Source organism: Symphodus melops, assembly GCF_947650265.1.
Source record: "Symphodus melops genome assembly, chromosome: 5".
Lineage (NCBI taxonomy): Eukaryota > Metazoa > Chordata > Actinopteri > Labriformes > Labridae > Symphodus > Symphodus melops.
Window position 1 is genome coordinate 16,185,311 of NC_136695.1, and position 16,521 is coordinate 16,201,831.

Here is a 16,521-nt window from a genome sequence, read left to right on the forward strand (position 1 = left end):
CCAGGCGTGGCGTTTTTAAATTGTTAGGAACAGCAAGGAAGACTGGTCTAACATACTTAAGACTTTTCCTGTACCAGCATGACATTTAGGGGGATTTGGAATACCGCGGCTCTCACATTTGTTCACATACTATACACTGCATCTTGGCCAAATCAGTCCAAACTACTCGTAGGTGGTTTCGAGTGTTTCCTTTGCTGTAAATAAAACCAGAAAACAGAATATGAAGTTTACTGATTCATATCGGCTATAATCAAAACCAGGGATACCTAGGCTGCTGCAGGAAAAGTAAAAAAAATGTATATTTATAAAGGAAATGAAATACATTTAAATTTAATTAAAATAATATGAACATTTGAGTATGGAAACCAATTTAGATTCTATTCTCAAAGCATTTATGTGAAAATGTTTTTCAGCACCATAAATCAGACAGCATTCCAGCCTCCGGATTCAGGAGTTGTGAAAACTGATTGTGTCTGAGCCGTCTCCAGCTGTGTAAATGACATGCATCACAGGGCAGCTCAGCTGTGCTAAACAGACGTGCTCTGCAGGACATTTGTAAACCCTCATATCAGTCTTGTATCGCAAAGAAATCCACTTGATCCAGTGCTGAATTTTTCATTTTGCCCCGTGGAGTCTGGAATGAGGATACCTCTGACATTTTAGTCTTTTGAAAGTCCTCTTGATCCTCTGATAAATCTTTAATTTAGGTTTGCCCTTTTGAGTCACACGCTCCTGGAGGAACATGCAGTTGTAAAAAAATCTAAACCTTAAAAATAAACATGTTTAGATTACATGCTAAATGACATTAGTGCGAACTGTAGAAGTTGCTGTGATCCTGACAACATGCTCACTCTGAACACTGATAATAAGGACATAAATATAAGAGTGAAGCATTGATTGACAGTGAAGTCAAAGACACTCTGTCAGAATAACAAGTTGGTACCGCCTAAGAGAATATTGATGATCCTCACAACAAAAAGTACTTTAGCTGTTGTTTAAGGCTGAATGTGCAACATTTTACACACACGTACAGCAGAAATCCAGTATATTCTCTGAAAGTATCTCTCTGAGCCATAACTGTCTACAATGAATGTGACACCCGAGTGCTGCCGTCTGAGCCGCTGTATCTGCATCATGTTTACATGGACGGCTTACCCCCTAGCATATAATAGCAGTTTTAGAGAGGGACTATAGAAAAGAAGAATAACATCCTGTATGCACTACTGACAAACCAAAAGGCATTCCTTTAACACTACAACAACTCACATATAGCGCAAACACAACAGGCTAGAAAAACAATAGAATAACAGGAGAGCAATAAAAAATCAGTGCAATTGAATTATTGATGTTTTATGGGTATATGTGCAATGGAAGGGTAAATGAAGGTGTGTGTGTGTGTGTGTGTGTGTGTGTGTGTGTGTGTGTGTGTGTGTGTGTGTGTGTGTGTGTGTGTGTGTGTGTGTGTGTGTGTGTGTGTGTGTGTGTGTGTGTGTGTGTGTGTGTGTGTGTGTGTGTGTGTGTGTGTGTGTGTGTGTGTGTGTGTGTGTGTGTGTTCTATGCTTTTAGAAGTTCATGTCACAGACATTTGTGTTGTGCTGTGTTCCTTGTGTTTGTGCTATATGTGGCGTTCTCTTGTGCCCAAGTCGAATTTCTCCTAAAAGCAATGAACTGACTAACTACCCACACCAGGTGTGACAGTCCGTAATTATTAGACTGCATTTCACCAGCTGTTCTCATGATCCTTTAATTCTCCTCTAATTCCGTTCTCCTGTTCCACACACTTCTCCCTCCACAGCCGCTCACATCACTGTCCCTGGCAGACTCCAGATTAAAGAGTGACCTGACCATCGTTTTGAATGCTCTGGGCAGCAACTCCTCACTCACCAGGTTAGACATCAGCGGAAATGCCATGGGGGACATGGGAGCCAAGATGCTGGCCAAGGCGCTTCAGATCAACTCCAAACTCAGGTCAGCATATGTTTAGAGGTCAAAGACTGATCAAGCCCAAAAATAATCCTTATAGAATAGTTTTACTATAATATATTAATCCCTGTATTTACATGTCAGGAAGGTAAGAGGTGATCTTTGTAGGCAATCTTTTTGAAGCCAATTTAGCTCCTGCCACTTGTGGGTTTTTTTGTCTGTGCAGGACTGTGATCTGGGATAAAAACAACACAAGCCCTCAGGGTCTTCAGGATGTAGCAGCTGCTCTGGAGAAGTAAGTAGCTCAGTCAGCACCTTCAGTCGAACAGAATGTGGTGATACTGTAAGTACTGAAGTATACATACACTGCTAAAGGGATGGATGTGTGGTTAGGTGTGTTGCAGCCCAGATGTTATTTGCATTAGTGCAGAACAGGAGGACCACCTTGAGGTGTGTTTGTACAGGAAGAGAAGGAAAGAGGATGAGAGGAAGGAAAACAGGTGGTTTAAAAGGGAATAAAACAACAAAGAAACAATGGCAGAAGAATAAGACGCTGAAGAAGAGAGAGGATGAGAGCACAACAGGCAAACATTGAGAGTTGAGACTGAACAATGCTTTTGTTCCCCTGTTTGTAGATTTGAATGATCAGTATTCTATGGTAGTATGAAACCACATGTGCACTACACTAAATTTGCTTCTGGGATTTATCTGTAAGTGCCCCTCTTTCCATTTCCATCTCCTCTCTCTGTTTATCATATCCTTCGAGCAGCCCGTCTTTCCAATTCCCCTCTGAGTCTCGCTAATGCTTTATTGAAAGAACACCATTTTTTTTTCTTGCTACTCTGTACAGCAGTTCAGCTGTGTGTTTGTGTGTGCTTCCTATGGCATTATTATTATTCTCTTTAGTCAATTTCCTCCTGTCTCTCGTCTTCTTCGTTATCAGGAAGTGTTGGGTAATACTGACTCGATGACAATGTTGCATTCTTCAGATATTCTCTCAGATAAATGCCTGCAAGCAGAAATGTTCAAGCATATAGTAAACAAAGTGTCCCGTTTTTTCGGCTCTATCAACCGTCTTCTCTCAACTGAATGGATGGGGGTTCAATCCCAGCTGCCGTTCTAACCTCAGACTATGGTTGTACAGCTCAGGCCACACAGAGGAATCCTTTTTATTGGGGCTGATGGAGGGAATAGCTAGTCTGAATTTGAAAGATGTCTTGGCTTTTTTTTCACACCAGATCTGAGAGAGAGAGAGAGAGAGAGAGAGACGAGGGAGGAGAACAGCCGAGTTCATACAGAAGTCAACTCTTTATAAATCATGGCACCGTGTTGACTGCTGGTTTTTCATGTGTGTTTCTGTTTCATCGTGCTGCCAGGCACGTCTGAAGACAGATAAAACTCTGAACTTTTAGTTTCAAAACCATCAACATCCATTCAGCCTCTTTTCTGTTTTTGTCAGCAATTTCATCTCTTTGCTGTCCATTCTACTTTATATTTCTTTATTATGCTTTTTCTCATTATTCACTTCCTTCTTTTATTAATCATATGATGAGTATTAATACGGTGTGATGACCACTATATCAACATCAGAAACCTGTAATGGTGCCAGTTCATTGTACTGCACTAATGTGAGATTCATCAGTTTCCTCTTTGTTTATTGAAATGTTTCTGTACATCTGTAAACACTTCTCTGCTTCTTTACCTGCCACTGGAATGTGAACGCTATAATAATGTCCCGGGCATGTGTGTCAATTAGGAACTTTACCATCCGTTTTATGCCCATCCCAATCATCGATGCCTCCCAGGCTCTGAAGGCCAGCCCAGAGAAGACCGAGGACGCCTTGCTGAGGGTACAGGAAGTGTTGTTATTGGTTCATACAGCATGCAGCAGTTTTGTTGTAGTGTCACAGGATGATTACAGTGCATGCTATGTTCCATGACTTCACAGAAAATCAAAAGATTAACTTTCTGTATATAAAAAAATCTGTTTTCATACATGCATTCCTGAAAATGTCTTTGTATAATTCAGGACAGCCTTTCCCAGGAATCTTTCTGAATTCACATACTGTATGTCTTTGTCAGCATGTCAACACTGGGGGATCTCATGGAGTAAAAAGACGATTCAGATATCTCAAAAATGCTAATAGGGTGACAGAGTTGGACATTATAATGACTTTTTTTTCTCCTTAGTATCATTTCTAGTTGTAACTGAACGTATGCACTAATGTACAAAATGTAGAAAAGAAAATACTGGCAAGCAGGAGAAAGTATAAAGCTGCGTTATTGACTGTCAATTGTACCAATGTTACATATTTTCAGGAGTTTTGTGCATGTGTGAAAATAAACGATTAACATTCATTAATTATCATGATGCTTTGTGGTTTCTCTGCAGATTGAGAATTATTTGTACAGGAATCATGAAACCAGAAAATACCTACAGGAGCAGGCGTATCGGCTGCAGCAGGGCATTGTAACGACAACCACTCAACAAGTGTGTAAAACTCGACCTGAACTTACTAAACATTTAAAATACATTTTCTGCTTTATGTTTCAAACACATGTTTCATGTATCATATCTTTGTTTTCCAGATGATTGAAAGGATTTGTGTAAAGGTGCAGGACCACCTGAACTCTCTGAGAAACTCTGAGACAGATGCCATCTTGGAAGACGTCAGATCCGCAGAGAACCTCATCAAAGATGCCAGAAATTCTAAAACTGTGAGGAAATTCACATCCTATATGGGCCTAAGAGGGCATGTAAATAAAAAAGGTTTCGCCTACAAGCTCATTTAGTGACCTTATCTCCAGTAGTTTATTTACATCTTGTATTCGCTCCAATGTCTTCCTCTATGTGTCCTCCAGTTACTCCCTAACCTCTACCACCTGGGATCAGCAGCCAGAGAGGAGGTGAACAGCTCATCAGTAGGACCCATCCAGGAGAAACTGGAGTCGATGGCGGGGGAAGTGACAACCGTCATGGACCAACAACTGCAGGTACCATAACAACTTTCAGTCCCGAATTGAGAGAAAGATAATTAGCTGTCAGCTTTGAACCCAGATAATTATACCTAAAGGTTACACTTGTTTTATCGTTAGAATATTGAATCTAATACAGCTTATGGGATATACCGTACCATTTACAAACCATGTCAACATGTACGTTTTATTGTGACCCTGTGCATCACAATGACTGACATCTATCCCTCATCTTAACTCTTTCCAGACCCTGTTGGAGTCCATGGTTGATGCCGCAGAGTCGTTATGTCCTCACGTGATGATGAGGAGTAATCTACGTCCAGAGCTAATTAAGGCCAGCTCAGCCAAGATGGTTGTACCCAAAAGCTTTGTGACCAAAACCCTGCTGGAGCAGTCTGGAGTGGATATTATCAACAAGATCAGGTGTGTGGGCGTTCAAGAGAACGTTTGGTTTTATTTTGTTTAACTGAACCAGGAAAGCCTCTTTCAGATTGTCATTTACAAGAATGTCCTGGCAGCACAATTCAACTACACCATACAGCAAATACTTTGTTTTTTAAAGACAGATCAACCAATCCTGAGTCACAAAGCTGCTATTTATCTAAGTATAGATGACCTGAACATCTTCAATCTACTTTTACAATGATTGAGAGAGACCAGCTCCCACAGCCCAACTCCTCCTGCAGCAGATTCCACGTTGTAGCTAGAAACTAAAATGAGTTTCAGGTATGCTGCTCCTACAAGTATTTTTCACATGGAAAGAAGCCAGTTACTTTTTTTTAATATCCTTATAAACATGGACAAATTAATGTCTCCAAGAACTTCAACACCAGCCACCATCAGCACACAAAGTAAAATGAAGAGATAGGGCCTTAAGATTAATAATGAACTTCACTGCTCCATCATGTATAGCATCCAAAGATTCAAGGCATTGAGAAGACTCGTGCGTATACACAATTTCATTGTAATCAATCAAAGGCATAACAGTGTTGTTGACAAGTCTTTTTTTTCAGTGAGGTGAAACTGAGTCTGGCGTCCTTCCTATCTGATCGCATTGTTGATGAGATTTTGGAAGCTCTGTCTTCTTCCCAACTTACCCTGGTAAGAATAAAGTAAACTAAACTCCAAACTGGCTCATTGATTCATTCATCATGCCTGGTAATTACCCATGCTGGAACATAATTCGAGCTGCCTTTCATATCTTTAGCCATTTAAGGTCATAGTTGCGTACTCCAGATGTCTGAATAGGTTTATTATGCGATTGTCCCGCATTTAATCCTCTCTTCCTTTCTCCGTTTACCTTCTTTTCCCCGCTCGTTGTGCCTTCTTTCTTCTCATCTTGTCTTAAACCTTTCCTTCTTGTTCCTGCACTCACACCTTCTCTCCTTGTCACTCCTTCTGTCTTCAGGCTGACCACCTGGTGCGGCGAGGTCGCCCTCTGGTGCAGCAGGAATCAGTAGATCTGGACGTTCCAGAGGAGAAGATTCCTAAACGGGCGTCAACAGAGATACTGGAGGCTGAGAGGCTGGAAGATCTGGAGACCTGCATGGTAGGTTTGGGTGGTTAACCTGTGATCTTGAGTCCAATAGGTTAACATATACAATATCATTCTCTATCCCAGTTTGATTTTAAAGAGTGATCATATTCGATGATTCACAGTTTGATTATTTTATTGGTTTCACAGGATTAACAGATACAAGCATTAAATCAGTAGCATTACATTCACACAAGAAACTGCCCCGAGCTTCATATGCTATACAGAAGAATGACAATATGAAATGACCTGTAACATTCATCCATGAAGGAAGGGTTTTATTTTGGAGGACTTTTCATTTTTTGTGTAAACATATGGGTTCCTGTTTAATCTGGATTTGTCGTGGTTCAGTAGATTACGGTTGCATGTTCCTCTGTCACTGGTCTCGTCTGTTTCACCTCCTTCCCCCCCCTTAAGGTCTATTCACCTTCACCTCCTGTTATACAATAACAAAGAGCGTTCAGAGCTCATGGATGTCCCAGCCTTCTCTATCATTTTGTCTTCTCTTTGCCTTACTGTGTTTGTTCTCTCTTCCTCTTCAATCTTCGCTCCCTCTTTCCTTCCTTCTCCTTCCACCTTTGCTCCATGGAGACTTTGTGCTGCACCAGTGTGAGTACTTCTCGACTGTCCCTCTGCCTCTCTTCTCAATCATCTCTCTTTCTCTGCTGCAGCTTTTCTTTATCACAAACATGCTCCCATACTGCTTATGTGATCGCTGTAATTAAAGATATAGTCTGAAAAGGCACTATGATTACAGTGTGTTGCTTTGATACGTCACTTCCTTACTCTAAGAGTTCTACATTTGACACCATTGAATGCCAACAAAGAAAGAGGATATTTAACTCAAGATTGCACTGCTTCCTCACTTAAAGCTTTACATGCTTCCACCTCAATGAAATGTTCTCAGTGATATCATTTGCTTCGTATGTCATCAGCTCGTTGTTAATGTGGATCACAATACAATTTTGGTATTTACCTGATAACAAGGAAAGTGGTGTTAGATGTAGAAGTTGTGAAGAATGTTCCACCAGTCTTAAATGATCCAAATGAGTTATTGAGACGTTCAGTCAGTAATGACTACAAATCTCAGCTGATTATCTGCTTCTTTTTCAGATGACTCCTAAATCCAAGAGGAAGAGTATCCACAGCAGAATGCTGCGGCCTGTGTCGCGTGCCTTTGGTGAGCAGTTGTTGTCTTATATTTTAGTTATTAAGGTAGAGTCGGCAGCATTGTTTGTTGCAGCTTGTAAATGAAACATCGATCCTCCTGGGCGTATCATCTCAGAAGCACACGTTTTACAACGAGCTTGATCTGCTTGGCGTTTCACCTCACTGTGATTATATTTTCTCTTCTTAATCACCACGTCCATCATATATTGGCTGGTTTGAATCTCATGAAATCGCTGAATTGTATTCACTCCTAAATTCACCTTCATGTTAACATTGGCTAGGGGATATACACAGATGGGCGATCTGGTGTGTAATTATTGTACATTTACAAGCCTCATACCACCTGTCTACTCTGCAGAGATGGAGTTTGACCTGGACAAAGCCCTGGAGGACGTCCCTTTGCATGTTGAGGACTCTTCATCTCGAACTCCCGCTACGCCCCCTACTCCATCTAAAATCCTGCCGAAACTGGAGCAACGTACACCGGGGGGGATGGTGGAGCTGCCGTCTGAGGAGGAAAAGAAGCTGCAACACTTCACCAAGCTGCGACCCCGAAGGAACAAGAAAATGCATTCTAGCAAAGTACCTGTGAGTAGAGTTGTTATGTCCTTCAGGTTCAAGATCAGCACTATAGGGGAATCCTCTCGTCTTCAAATCTAAGATCTAACAGAAACAATTAAGAACAAGTGACGTTTGATTCTTCAACTTTGCCCTTTAGCAAATGAACAGTGCTCCGTCTCAGGATGGGGAGCAGAACGGCCTCATGGGAAGGGTTGATGAAGGTGTGGATGAGTTCTTTTCAACAAAAGTCACAAAGATGGATTCAAAGTAAGGACTGCATTTACATTTTTGATCGTACAGAACATTCCTTGTTTTTCTATTTCCAGTAGAAATACACTGCAGTGTACTTTTGCTATTTTAATCTCTTTAAGTTTCATGTTTTGGGCTTTTGTCTCTCCATCTCGTTGCGTTTCCTCTCAGACGTTCCCTGAAGAGTTCAGAATCTCAGGATGGTGAGAAGAAAAAGAGTAAAGGAGGATTTCTCAACCTCATTAAACGTTCTTCCAAATCAGATAAAGCAGATAAGTCTGAGAAAAACCATCTGCCCCCTTCGTCTAATGTAACCTCAACGCCAGCCTCTGCAATCCCTGAAGAGCCCTCATCACCAAAGATGGGAGTAAGGAGCCCAGCACTGGAGCCAAAATCCAGGTTAACGTCTCAACAAAAATATTGATATTTTTCTTTTTTCTTTTTTTTTAAGTTTTTTTTTATGTAAGCTTAGTGTTTACTCAGTTACCACTGAGTCTCTGATAATTCTTGTCTCTGCTGCAGAGACGCCTCCAGCCGCTCCCAGTACACAGACTACAGCAGCAGCTCTGACCGCTCAGAGGAGCTGAGGACTCCAGACTCCATTGACGAGCCTTGGGAGAGCTCAGACGGTCGGGGCAGTCCTCAGGGAGGTCGACGGTATCCAGGGTTACAGATGATGGGAAGTGGTCTGCTAGCAGAGATGAAGGCCAAGCAGGAGAGGAGAGCTTACAAGGTGAGGAAAGTTAGAAAAAAACAAGCTCTGGGACTTAAACAAAGAAGGAAAGTAAGGGACAGATGAGAGATGGTTAGATGTGACAAATGTCTTAAAAGGACAGGATTGAGGAACATGAAGTGCACAATGTTCAACTTTAAGTAAAGATCCTACTTTACGACATTTATTCTAGACATGTAAAAAAAAGTCAATAATAATAATAAACACTTTATTTATACAAAAATATGTAAAACCAGTGTTAACAAAATGTGTTCGCTGATGAAGCTAAAGCAGAAACTCAGAGGATTATAAAATAAACATCAACAATCAGGCCAAATAGAAATAGGTCAAGAAATGTATACAAAAGGAAAAGAACATGCAAACACAGACGGTCAACAAGAATCAATGCGAATAAAGTGAATTACAGTGATGGAATAGGCAGGTGTTGAAAGGCAGGTGAAAGTCAGACTCGTCTACAAATCGACTTCCTGCTTCATCTGGAGCCTATAATCTTATAACATGTTGTTAGGTCAACATAAAGATGCAGTGCTAGAGGGGTCTCAAGATCCAGATCAGGTCATTAGGAGATTGTTCAATCATTTACGAATGACTTTTCTTTTCTCTTGGGAAAGACAAAGCAAACATGGCATAAAAAGAATATTAAACACGAGTAAACAAAGCTAAAACATTGAATTTTTATACACAAGAAGGCTCTGCAAGAAGGTAAAGTAAAGCTTAGTTATTTTATTCTTTGCTAGGTTGAACCTTCAGTTGTGAAGAGATCTATAGGAACTGAGTTTTAGTTGCATCAAGTATGTTCATACGTGATTGGGTTGTGAGAGATGCTTGTTTTTTGACATTTTCAATGTTGTTTTGGCCAGCAGACATAGTTGATATTCACTTTACGCTTGTCAAGTCTGTGATGTTTAACAATAAGAAGCATCCGCCACTCTCATTCTCACACACACACACACACACACACACACACACACACACACACACACACACACACACACACAGATAAGGAGCCTTAAATACATCTTCAGGCTCGTCGTTCCGCCTGTCACCATTTTGTCATTAAAAAAAACAACCAACCCCAGTTTTCTCTCAGACATCAAGGTGAGAGGAGGGTGAAGGGAAATGCTAACAGGACAGATGAAAGCTTGAACCAAAATTGGATTGAAAGAAGGCTGATTTGCAAATGTTGTCATTACTCACAGTAGGGTAGAAATGTGGTGAGAATATTTCACTTAAATTCATTTCCTAAATGTACCAAGAAGCCTTCAAAACACCCTCAGATCAGTTTATACACTTGAATGCCCAAACTGTACCCAGACTTGTTCAGTTTTCGAAATCCACTTGCATCACAACTTTCCCTCAGTTTTTTTCTAGAAATCCACAATAGTAACAAAACAATTGTAAAAGAAAAAATTTGTACCGTGTGTAAAAATAAAGAACAAGTTAATGTTGTCAGCTGTGAGTGTGTGTTCACATGGTGACCCTGTCTCGTTACTGCTCTGTAAACTGCGGGTGTGTAGGTCTGTTTGTGTGTGCACACACACTAAGAGGTTTATAGAGTTGGAAGCATTAGAGTTTTTTCTGACCTTGTATCAGTGTCACTAAAGCTTCTGCTGCCATCTGCTTATTCTGGCCGGCTTCCAGGTGTGTGTGTGTGTGTGTGTGTGTGTGTGTGTGTGTGTGTGTGTGTGTGTGTGTGTGTGTGTGTGTGTGTGTGTGTGTGTGTGTGTGTGTGTGTGTGTGTGTGTGTGTGTGTGTGTGTGTGTGTGTGTGTGTGTGTGTGTGTGTGTGTGTGTGTGTGTGTGTGTGTGTGTGTGTGTGTGTGTGTGTGTGTGTGTGTGTGTGTGTGTGTGTGTGTGTGTGTGTGTGTGTGTGTGTGTGTGTGTGTGTGTGTGTGTGTGTGGTGAAATGGTCAGCTATTCAAAAGACAGGTCAGGATGAGCAGCATGCTCGTGTAATTTTTACCTTTAGCATATTGTGACACAAGGGCGCCCCCTTCTGTTCAATTTAAACTCTGTATGTACATTAAGTGTCACAGAGTTGTGCTTCTCCTTTCAGTTTAGATAAAAGCTTGTCGCTAAATTGTGCTCAATGTAATGGGGGGACAATATATTTGTAAAGGATTTCAGTCTGATGTAGTGTTTGTACAGACCATATTAGTTGGTATTGAGATGTAAAACTGGAGGAACAACTGTTGGTTGTACCATTCTGGCTTCTTCCTTCAGTGGTTTTGTATTTTGTCCTTGTTTTTCTCCAGTCTTCCAGCCCGGACAGGCCTGACAGCAATGCAACAGGTAAGCAATGGTTTAATAAATACAGAAAACAATGTGTTAGAGTGGCAGCAATACACCTATTAAAAAGCTGTGTTATTAAGCTAACTGCTGATGATTAATGCAGACCTGTTTTTGGCTTTAAAGGAGCTTTTCTTGTGGTTTATTATACTGTATATTATACTGAGCAAGATTCATGTAGAATATAAAAGCCATTGTTTGCATGCACATTCTTTAAATAGATATGTGCATCTTTTTTTGACTATGTTAGCAGCCAAACCCCAGCCAACGACATCAGAGAGCAGGTCTTCTGTTGCTCCGATGAATAAATCAGAACCTAGGACTGGTTCTCCGGAGAATACGCCATCCCGTGTTGAAGCCAAACCTGAGCCGGCCCCCCGTCTCAGGGCTACATCCTCCTCCAGTTCCCCTGGAGGACCAGTGAGTCCCAAACCACCGGTGCCACAGGGGGCAAAGCCTGCTCTGGCTGCACGACCCACAATCCCACAGAAACCGAGGAGCGCCAGCAGCAGCAGCACCAGGAGCCTGGGTACAGTTTGAGCATTAAATGTGTATTTGTAGTTGTATGACACGCATTGTGTGTTACACTCACAAATCTCTGGTTGTTTTAACAGATGAAGGTCCCGAATCACCCAGCAGTGGCAGCGTGTCTCCTAAGGTCACAACGCTTCTTCCTACTCTGAAGAGGATGCAGCCAGAGAAAGACGGACAGACTGGTCTACAGCCAGCCAACAAAACCACTCAGGACGGTAAGGTCACAAAATCTGTCTGTTGATGAACAGACAAACACCTTTGTATCACCTTTTAATTTCTCCTGTATACACAGTTAGATGACAGGTGTCGTCTACCCCAGAGTTCACTCTATGTTTTCATTGTTCCCATGGACCGTCTGTCTACACCTACAATATGACAGACTGATAGATTAAGGACACAGATCTTTCCTCTCGTTCAGCAGTCAGGCAGCTTTGACATTTCCTCTTTACATTTTCTTGTGCTTTAAGTATCCTATCTTGCGTGTTCCCTGTATGTAATTAGTTTCACCCTTTGTCAAATATTTGCACTTTTGATACATCGTCACAAGGATTATTCTTGTATGTTGATATACAGTAGATAGATAGATAGATAGATAGATACTTTATTGATCCCGAGGGAAATTCAAGGCATCCAGTAGCAGTATACAGACAGGCAGGACACAAGACATTAGTTACAATACACACCCGCTGTCCCCACTCCCCTCTGTATACAAAATCCCCCAAACAGATTTAGCAGCCCCTATGTGACTAAGAATAAATATAATTATATGTTAAACCTGTGCAGTTAGCATTAGCAGTTAGACTTAAAACTAATATAGCATAATGTACATAACCTGTGAGGAGAGAAAAACATGTGTTGGTTAAAAGAGACCTGTAAACAGTTAAGTATTGTCATTCTTTGATAATGTATATCAAGATTTGTTTACATTGAAGACATGATTTCTTGCTCGTATTGCAATACTGTCAATCATTATGAACACCAGTGTGTCTGTTTCACAAAACTGAAAAAGAAATTTTGGAGGAATTTGTGGAGAGATGGTTACTTATTAAAGTTTTCATAATCAGAAATTACAAAATGGTGCAAGTTCATAATACATTTTAATACATAATACATTTTTCATACTGTATCCTGTTTCATGTCTCTCTCCCCCTGTGATGCTCCCTGTGTTTTTGCTAATTTTCCTCTCTCTCTCGCTCTCTCTCTCTTCGTTTTTAGTGAGGGCGGCCTCTGTGTCAGACTCTCAGCAGCGACCTAACCCTCTCCGGACCAACTCCGAGGATCACAGCTCTTTCAAGACAAAGGATCAATCTCCAAACCGGGACAAGGACAAGACAGCGAGCAAAAAGTCGTCAGATACTGGAGAGGAGGTGGACAAGGAGTTTATTTTAATATGAGTGGGACAAACGCGTTCAGTCTCACCTTTATAAAAGCAAATGAGGGGGAATATGATCAACATATTTTCATTAACATCAGGGGTTGGTCCTGTTAGACCTCCAATTGTGAATCACGTTTGGTTTGCAGGAAGACCTGCTGGAGTATCAGGTAATACAACACTTCATACTGAAAGAAATTAGTTTATCAATGATGGTTTCTTTATTTACAGAGAAATATCCTCAAATCAATTTTCAGCTATAAAATGTCACCAAGTAAAAAAAAAAAAAAAAAAAAAACTAAGAGCTTCCTTCTCATTTAAAGACTCGTCACTTAACTCTTCCTTTTCTCTGCTGTCAGGTGAAAGCATCTCGTGTCTTTGTTTTTGAGTTAATGAAATGGTTGTTCGAGCATTGTTTTTGTTTTTTTAGTTCTAAAAAAAAGAAACAATACTTTCAAGACACAAAACACATGTTCACATGACAGACTTTAATAATCTGCAATGATCTTGCATCTCATTTTCTCAGTTGCTTGTTTCACGGGGACCAAACGCACACACCACACTAAAACCAGGATCACGTCTGTACTTGAACTCAAGGACCCAGTGACACTCTTTTCCTCCAGTGTATTTGTATAGATTTTCTATTTTAGTGCGTGCAAGTTCCTTTTTCTGGACTCCAGAGGTGACTGAATCGTTATGCAATTCATCTTTTGTTTTCAGGAATACACAGGTCCAGCTGAGCCTCTCAGCCTGCCATACATCACAAATACACATTTGATGTAGCTTTCCTAACAGAGAAACCACAGGTCACTCAGAGGAGACTGGCTGACTGAAAAACTAAACTTATAGACTCATCAAACAGCCCGACTGGAGTCCAGTCTGTCCCTGTGTGAGGGAGTTGGAGTGACCATATGAAGTGTTGCTGTAGTGCACTTTACTTTACCTACTGTGTAACCAATGAATAAGGCTTCAGCACTGTTAACTAACACTGTTCTCTGTGTTTACACTTCTATCTTACAAAACCTTTAAACTGCAGAAGACTTGCTCACACTGCTTCAGGGGGGAAGGGATTCTGTGTCCATCATCACAGGTTGAAATACAGAGTGACACCATAAATAGAAATGTTATTAGGTAAAGAAAAAGAAAAGCTGAATTTCTAGCTAGTACTTCTTTCCACGAGACTAAACATTCAATACACTCTGTTCCAATTCTTTGCATCCGTTATACACTCTGTACTGCTAGTGAAGACAGATGGATCCCCCAACATGTGGTAATGTTGCCCTGGTGTGCTTATTGTTCAGTGAAGGCAACTAACTAACTTAACGATAGGGATGTCATGGATCATCTGGAAGGTGTTTTGCGTTTCAGAGTCTGATTTGATTTAGAATCAGACAGAAACCTCTCCAGTCTGTTCTTTGAGTAAAAGCAGGACACTGAGCGACCTTCAGCCCTCACATACTCTTCTCTTCAGCCTCAAGTTCAATTAACGTTACATCCATTCTGTGCAAGACAAGACATTAGTTAGAACAAAGCTAATACAGTTTTTTCTGTCTGTAGCATTTTAGGTCGTGAATGCTACGCAACAACAACGCAGGTCTCAGACTGACTCCTCTTACATTTGTCTTTCAGATCAAGAAATGCCCTTTTCACACTCCTGTAATGTCAGTAAACATTCTCTATACTAAACTAAAAATCACATCAATAAGACGCATGGATAAGAAAAAATACACAAATTGCAACCTAAAGTTGAGGACTCAAAGTTCTGACGGTTGTCTTTGACATAAAAACATGCATTTTTAGTCAGAAAGTAGATTGGAACAAACGTTAAGAATTTGTTTTAGAAATAGAGAACAAAGAAAGTACAGACATCGCAGTTTTCAAATGATGAATAGCATGAACATCAAAGTCATAACTATGACTGGAAACACATTAACAATCAACAATCCTAATAAATGAACCAAAGTCCTTCTAACGCTCTAAAAACAGCAACTCTCCAGACCTACAGATATGTTATAAATACAGTATATTTGCCAACATCCTGCGTGATGCCAGCTCATGATTATCACCCAGCAAACTATTATTTTCAGATATCCTCATCAGAAGAACTTTCTTCAGACTTTGTAATTCATGTCTGTTAAACTTTACATAACATGAATCTAAAATCTGCTCTCACCCGTGCTCTTCATGCGCTGTGTGAAAGGGACACACCTTGTGTTTAACTGTACTGTACAAGAGTCTGATTCAAGTCAGGGCTAAAGGTCTCACTGCTGCATCTTTTCTATGGATGTCTTTTTATGGGGTTATTAAACAAAACACAACTTCCTTACTTCTTGGTCACTAATAAGGGTTTAGGAATAACACTATTTCTGCTTTGATGTCAACAACTACATATGTTTACTGTGCCAGCCTCAAAACTCAGACATCACTTATATTTTGAAAGATGTAAGCACTCCTTAGTGTTGTATTCTGACCGTGATCCAGCATGGACATCATCTTCTTTGTTCCTGTGGCGTCCGAAGCAGCTGACAGTGTTTCTGTCATGTTTCAAAGACTAATAATGATTTTCTGTTCTAGCCTGAAAATTAGCATCCTTCTTTTCTCTCCTTATGGTGCAGGGAGCTGAGAAAGTAGGGGGGGGAAAAAGAGTCCAGACTCCTGAGGCTGTGTGTGACTGCATGATGTACTGTGTACTGTATGTATATATGTGTGTTCATGCACGTAGGAGTGTGCGTGTGTATATATGTATGTGTAATTTACACACATGTAACATTCACACTGTGATTAAACACGCCTATGTGGAAGCAGCAAATCCTTTATTGTTTTGGTACTAAGTACACTACTTTACTAGGGGGTTTGTTAGTAACTTATTTGGAATAAAAACAATGACCGTCTCAGTTTTTCCTGTTTTTTTTTCTCTCATGTGTACATTGTGTTCATAAATGTAGAAATTAATTATTTGTATGTATTAATTTGTTCAGCCATGTAATCGATTAAATGTTACTTTCATCATGATTTACAAAAAAAATAAAATAAATCAAAACAATGACTGTTTTCCATGAGCTCGAAAGAAGCAAAAATAAAATGACATGTAGCTCATCATTTGTTTCATTGTCACAATTGATCGATACGTTTCTGCTGTGTCAAAAATTTCTTTTTGCAGATATCAATATTGATTAAAATA

The 16,521-nt window shown here is 40.4% G+C and overlaps 1 protein-coding gene across 4 annotated transcripts in view; it reads left to right on the forward strand.

Annotated features, from left to right (window-relative positions):
• carmil1 (capping protein regulator and myosin 1 linker 1) overlaps nt 1-16,436 on the forward strand; it is a 62,833-nt gene extending 46,397 nt beyond the window's left edge. The window contains exons 21-40 of one of the 4 annotated variants that reach the window (XM_079344970.1): nt 1,796-1,968; nt 2,150-2,218; nt 3,680-3,773; nt 4,316-4,414; nt 4,513-4,641; nt 4,786-4,917; nt 5,147-5,322; nt 5,913-6,000; nt 6,308-6,448; nt 7,025-7,042; nt 7,547-7,613; nt 7,962-8,191; nt 8,322-8,431; nt 8,585-8,812; nt 8,936-9,146; nt 11,401-11,437; nt 11,685-11,963; nt 12,049-12,183; nt 13,184-15,174; nt 15,206-16,436. In XM_079344970.1, the coding sequence (XP_079201096.1) occupies nt 1,796-1,968; nt 2,150-2,218; nt 3,680-3,773; nt 4,316-4,414; nt 4,513-4,641; nt 4,786-4,917; nt 5,147-5,322; nt 5,913-6,000; nt 6,308-6,448; nt 7,025-7,042; nt 7,547-7,613; nt 7,962-8,191; nt 8,322-8,431; nt 8,585-8,812; nt 8,936-9,146; nt 11,401-11,437; nt 11,685-11,963; nt 12,049-12,183; nt 13,184-13,362 (2,595 nt within the window). In that variant the 3' untranslated portion in view covers nt 13,363-15,174; nt 15,206-16,436. The remainder of the gene's footprint in view (nt 1-1,795; nt 1,969-2,149; nt 2,219-3,679; nt 3,774-4,315; nt 4,415-4,512; nt 4,642-4,785; nt 4,918-5,146; nt 5,323-5,912; nt 6,001-6,307; nt 6,449-7,024; nt 7,043-7,546; nt 7,614-7,961; nt 8,192-8,321; nt 8,432-8,584; nt 8,813-8,935; nt 9,147-11,400; nt 11,438-11,684; nt 11,964-12,048; nt 12,184-13,183; nt 15,175-15,205) is intronic. The other 3 variants (XM_079344971.1, XM_079344972.1, XM_079344973.1) reach the window with 3 other exon arrangements.
• The last annotated feature ends 85 nt before the right edge of the window (nt 16,437-16,521 follow it).